Here is a 6497-nt window from a genome sequence, read left to right as displayed (position 1 = left end):
TATAGTTTTCTTCCATTGATTAAATGTCGAATTAAAAATAAATAATCTGTCCAATAAATATCAATTGATTGCTACACTTTTATTTATTTATTTTTATAAACATTGTACCATTGAAGAATGTTAGTTAATATTATTTTTAATTATTAGATTCTTCCATCATCTAATAAATAAATATTTTAAAGGTTGTTTTACTTTGCTGGAAAGTTTTATTAATACTATTAATTTTGTTTTTTAATGTTATTTTTTAAGTTTTTTTTTTTTATTTTTAAAAAAGTTTAAAGATATTTTTTTTAGTTAAATGATATTTTTTAAACCAAATATTAACTATTTCCAGATCCAAAATTAATTGTAACAATATTTCTTATGATTATTATTATTATTTTATGTTTTTTTTTCAAGGGTATTATCGAAGCTTTTAAAAGTTTAGGCATATTTTAGAGACAAATTGTAAAGTTTAAGCGCATTTTTATTAATTTAACCTAATATTTATTTTCAGGTTTCATTTTCTATTGATTAATTTAAGAAAATTAAATTAGTTTCATTAATTTTTCATAAATATCAAAATAATTTAAAATCTCCGCTTTTCACTTTATTCATTAATTTTTATTCTTTCGTTTAGACATAGAGACGGGAGCGCTTATTCTTAGGTCAACTCTTGGCTTATTGATAATCTTGGACGATTGGCACTTACCTTGTTTTTGCCTCATGAATCATGATTTTATAGATAAAACTTGTTTAAAATATAAAATTCTTAATTTTTTCTATTTTTTAAATCGGATAAAGTGAGAGATTTGAATTTATGGAACGCTAATTTGGCTCGTACTTATCTTCAACCATTATCCCAATGTTTACACTGTGATGCTAAAATAATAATATAATAATAAATAAAGGCTCGGCTCACACATCAAAAAAAAATATAATGACTCATGTTTAGGATTCCGATCAAAATTTAAAATCTAAATTCGATACTTAATGGGCCCACCAACTCATCCTAACATAGTCACCTTACCTTAGACTCATGTCTTGTGCACTGCAACATTACTTTTTTTTTTTTTGGGTATTTTTTAATTTTAAAATAAGTTGAAGGGTATCAATAAGATAAAATTATTTTTTAATTTAGTTTTTTTTTAAAGCAAATAAAAGACAATGAATTAAATTCTTTTAAATATATATATTTTTAATAAACTCCATGTCAGCAAAAACTCCACGTCAGCGGTGAAAAAGAAAAGAAATCTCCACCTCAGACTTGGCAGCCATGCAGTTTGGAAAAGCCATGCGCTGACGTTTCCATCAAAACTGAATTAACTTTTTAATAATTTTTGACAACTATTATTACTTAGTCAGCGCGCATGGAATTAAATTTTCATATGACGTGTCAATATTTCCAATATTTTTAAACGTTCGCGGATTTTACGTGGAATAAAATAAATCAAAATTGTTATTTTACAGCGAAACATAAGAAAATAAAATAACAAAAATAAAATATAAATAATCGAGAAATTTGTTATTTATTTTTAGCTTTATAAACTAACTTAATGTATTATATTTTGTATTATTAAAAAAAATATATTATGCTTCAAATTAAGTAATTAATTAATTAATTACTTTTAAATAAATAAGGGAAAATTCCTATCATTGAAAATTTGATGTGATTGAATTAAATAATAAAAAAAAATAGTTTGAGCCAGGTCAATGGATTGTATTGACACGTCATCATTCAGAGTACGTGGACCTCTTTTTCCTTGGTCCCTTCCCTCTCCGTCACCCCCAAAATTTGGTAAAACAATTCGAGTGGATATTTACAAATATATTTATTAATTTTTTAAATTTATTTCACTTTAAAATGTTTAAACCGTAAATAAAAAAATGGGTAATTTTTTAAAATTTTATGAAAAAAAAAAACTATGGAAATTTGCTTTTTAAAGGTAAATTGTAGGGTAGAAATGGTAAAAAAATTGTTTTATATTTACCAATAAGGTATAAATTCAATATATAAACGTACATGAAAAGTCCCAAAATAGTATGATTATTTATTTTTTTTTTAATTAATTTCAAATTAAAAAGTTTTTTAAACCGTTCCTTAGATATAATTTTGGTATTAAGTACATATTTCGTTTTTTAAAATAAAATCCCATTTTAAATAAAAATCATATATTCTTTATTTTATTATTATGAAAAAAAAATACTTTCTTTCTTTCTTTATAAACTTTAATAATTAATAATAATAAATAAATAAATAAATAAATAAACTTTAATTACTAACCACCAAAAGGAGGAATTTGTGTTCATTAATTATTGGTACAATGATTTATCCACATGTATTTCACAAATTCTGTTACTCACTTTTTAGAAAATAATAATAAATAAATAAATAAATAAATAAATATATATATATATATATATAATTTCATTCGTTAATGTAATATATATCATGGATAAATGAGAACAATCGAACCATAGAACGTGATCTAATTTGAAAATAAATGGTTGAGTTATGAACCTATTCGAGTCATTAATCGAATCAGTTAGGTCCAAAAAATTTTTCCAATACAATCGGTGTGATGTCCCACATTGGTTAGGGGAAGAGAACAAATCAGGTGTGGAAATCTCTCCGTAGCAGATGAGTTTTAAAGCCTTGAGCCGGAAAGAAAGAGGACAATATCTGTTACCGGTGGATCTGGTTAGTTACAATCGGGGTATTGAATTATTTTGGGAAAATAAAATAAAAAGAATTTGAAAATTGGAAGCTTTTGAGAGTGTTTATAAACCTAGAGACGACCATTAATAGAATAAACAAAAGCAAACGGCTTTCCCTCTTCTCCGTCGCTGAGTTCACACAACGCCACCGTCTTCTACTCTTATCCCCAGTTTTCCTCCTCCTCCTCCACCTCCTCCCATGGCGGCCGCCACCACCACCCTCACCCTCCCTTCTCTCTCTTCTTCTTCTTCTCTCTCTCCTCCCAACCCCTCCGTTCAAACCTCTCTCTCTCTGTCTTCTAAAACCCTCCCTAAATCCCACTTCCCCTATTCTCACTCCCACTCCGTCTCCCTTTCCAATCCGCCTAAACCCTTCCTCCTCGCCTCCGCCGCCAAAAGCCCCATCTCCGATTTCTTCTCCGGCGAGTATTCAGACGACAAGCCCCGTGAGGAGTGCGGCGTTGTCGGAATCTATGGCGACCCTGAGGCCTCTCGCCTCTGCTATTTGGCTCTCCATGCGCTCCAGCATCGCGGTCAAGAAGGCGCTGGAATCGTCTCCGTTAACGAAAACGTTCTCCAGTCCGTCACTGGCGTTGGCCTCGTCTCTGAGGTGTTCAGTGAAGCCAAACTTGATCAATTGCCTGGCGATTCTGCTATTGGACATGTTCGTTACTCCACTGCTGGATCTTCTATGCTTAAGAATGTTCAGCCCTTTGTTGCTGGTTACCGATTTGGCTCCGTTGGGGTTGCTCATAATGGTAATTTGGTTAATTATCGTTCTCTTAGAGCTAAGCTTGAAGATACTGGTTCCATTTTCAATACTAGTTCTGATACTGAAGTTGTTCTTCACCTTATTGCGATTTCTAAGCATAGACCTTTCTTGTTGAGGATTGTTGATGCTTGTGAACAGCTTGAAGGGGCTTATTCTATGGTTTTCATTACAGAAGATAAATTGGTTGCTGTTCGTGATCCTTTTGGTTTTAGGCCTTTGGTTATGGGTAGGAGGAGTAATGGGGCTGTTGTGTTTGCTTCTGAAACTTGTGCTCTTGATTTAATTGAAGCTACATATGAGAGAGAAGTGTTCCCTGGGGAAGTGGTGGTGGTTGATAAAAATGGTATTCAATCCCTTTGTTTAATGGCTCATCCACAGCCTAAATCTTGCATATTTGAACACATATACTTTGCTCTCCCGAACTCCGTTGTTTACGGTCGTTCTGTCTACGAATCCCGCCGAAAATTCGGGGAGATACTTGCCACCGAAGCCCCTGTTGATTGTGATGTTGTGATAGCTGTTCCAGATTCAGGAGTAGTGGCTGCACTTGGCTATGCAGCCAAAGCTGGGGTGGCCTTCCAACAAGGCCTCATAAGGTCACACTATGTCGGGAGGACATTCATCGAGCCATCGCAGAAGATTCGTGACTTCGGCGTGAAGCTGAAGCTATCGCCGGTTCGAGCAGTGTTGGAAGGGAAGAGAGTAGTGGTTGTTGATGACTCAATTGTTAGAGGCACCACATCTTCAAAGATTGTGAGATTGTTAAAGGAAGCAGGGGCAAAAGAAGTGCATATGAGGATAGCCTGCCCTCCAATTATAGGATCATGTTACTATGGAGTGGATACTCCAAGCTCTGAAGAACTGATATCCAACAGGATGAGTGTGGAGGAAATAAGGGAGTTTATAGGGTCTGATTCACTTGCTTTTCTGCCATTTGATAGCTTGAAGAAGCTTTTGGGCAGTGAATCTCCAAACTATTGCTATGCATGCTTTTCAGGCAACTACCCAGTAGAGCCAAGAGAGATCAAAGTGAAAAGGGTAGGAGATTTCGTTGATGATGGCTTGAATGGGAGCTTGGAATCCATTGATGGAGGATGGGTTCAAGCCAATAGAAACCAGAATCTTGATAATCATCCCACAGTGGAAAAAGTTGGGGGTATCTGATCTTTACTTTTAAACTAAAATCATCTTGCTTTTGTTTGTCTTTCTTATGTCCGTCGCCATTTTAGAATTATAGAAGTGATTACTGATGGGAATGCATAATTTATAGTAATAAGTTATGTAATGATTAATGGGCGCTGCAAAAAGGACCTTGTTGCTTATGCTGATTGTGCATTCTTTGTTGCTTTAAATGTCACTTCGAATGTCGTATGGTCTGACGGTTGTTTGTTATAGAATAAGTCGAATGTTCTGGGTATACTCCGACCCGAACGCCCTGACTGTTGTTAAAATATAACAGTAATAATAAAAGGGGAGACAGGATGCTGTTACTATGGCTAGTTGGGGGAGATCTTGCCAAACATGGTATGATTTTCTTGGTTTTTTTGCCCTTGTAAGGCGTAGTATTTTTGTGATCAGCTGTAGATTTGTTTTTGCCTCTTTGAAATCTCTTGAAAAATTGATTTGATTGGATTTTGTTGTTGATGTTTATGATCCTAGCAAATTGGGTGTGCTTGCTTTTACATGGAACTAGTCTATAACCTGTGTGTTCTTGTGGTTCTTGCTATTATTTTTAGATTTAACGAGTGTATAACTTGTGTGTGGTAACGTGCATGGTTCTTGCTATTACTTTTAGATGGAACTAGTCTGACCTATGTGGTTCTTGCTATTGCTTTTGGATGGAATTAATCGGTAACATTCGCAGTTCTTGCTACTAGTTTTAGATGGAACTGGTCGGTAACGTGCTTTGTTCTTGCTATTAGTTTTAGATGGAACTAGTCTATAATCTATGTGGTTCTTGCTATTACTTTTAGATGGAACTAGTCGGTAACATGTGTGGTTCTTGCTATTACTTTTAGATGGAACTAGTTTATCAACTGTGTGGTTCTTGCTATTACTTTTAGATGGTTTGACGATGACGTGCGTGGTTCTTGCTATTAGTTTTAGATGGAACTAGTTTATAACCTGTGTGGTTCTTGCTATTACTTTTAGATGGTTTGACGGTGACGTGCGTGGTTCTTGCTATTACTTTTAGATAGAACTAGTTTATCACCTGTGTGGTTCTTGCTATTACTTTTAAATGGTTTGTCGGTGACGTGCGTAGTTCTTACTATTAGTTTTAGATGGAACTAGTCTATATAGCTTGTGTGGTTCTTACTATTACTTTTAGATGGAACTAGTTGGTACGTGCGTGGTTTTTGGTTCTTACTATTACTTTTGGAACTAGTTGGTAACGTGCATGATTCTTACTATTACTTGTAGATGGAAACTAGTTGGTAACATATTCGGTTTTTACTATTACTTTTAGATGGAACTCGTCGATTACATATGTAGGTTTTACTATGATGTTTGGTAACATGTGTGGTTTTTACGATTACTTTTAGACATAATTAGTCAGTAATTTGTGCGGTTTTTACTATTACTTTTAAATGGACTAGTTGGTAACGTGCAGTTCCCACTATTACTTTAAGATGAAACTAGTAGATCACGTGTGCAGTTTTTACTATTACTTTTAGATGGAACTCGTCGATTACATAAGTGGCTTTTACCATTACTTTTAGATGGAACTAGTCGGTAACGTGTACAGTTTTTACGATTACTTTTATACATAATTAATTAGTAACGTGTGCGTTTTTCACTATTACTTTTAAATGTACTAAGTAACATGTGCGGTTATTACTATTACTTTTAAATTCAGGACAAATTGAGAAATGCCAAAATTAAATATTAAATAATTTATTGGATAACTATTTTGAGTTTTTCGTGGCTCGAAGAACATGAAATTCTTAATTACAAATATAAAATAATAATTTAATTTTCAAAAAGCTCAAATAAAAAACTAAATTATTATTAAACAATGATTTAAAAC

The 6497-nt window shown here is 33.2% G+C and overlaps 1 protein-coding gene across 1 annotated transcript; it reads left to right on the top strand.

Annotated features, from left to right (window-relative positions):
- The first annotated feature begins 2782 nt into the window (after positions 1-2782).
- LOC111448495 (amidophosphoribosyltransferase, chloroplastic-like) lies at positions 2783-4968 on the top strand. The gene has a single exon (XM_023088149.1). The coding sequence runs from the start codon at positions 2897-2899 to the stop codon at positions 4631-4633; it is 1737 nt and encodes a 578-aa protein (XP_022943917.1). The 5' UTR covers positions 2783-2896; the 3' UTR covers positions 4634-4968.
- The last annotated feature ends 1529 nt before the right edge of the window (positions 4969-6497 follow it).

The sequence above is a fragment of the Cucurbita moschata genome, unplaced genomic scaffold (assembly GCF_002738365.1).
Source record: "Cucurbita moschata cultivar Rifu unplaced genomic scaffold, Cmos_1.0 Cmo_Scf00010, whole genome shotgun sequence".
Lineage (NCBI taxonomy): Eukaryota > Viridiplantae > Streptophyta > Magnoliopsida > Cucurbitales > Cucurbitaceae > Cucurbita > Cucurbita moschata.
The sequence above is the reverse complement of the archived record's forward strand: the minus strand, read 5'-3'. Positions and strand labels throughout refer to the sequence as shown.

What these genes read in the sequence shown, in the direction of transcription:
- LOC111448495 (XM_023088149.1), top strand. Translation starts at nt 2,897, where the DNA reads ATGGCGGCCGCCACCACCACCCTCACCCTCCCTTCTCTCTCTTCTTCT.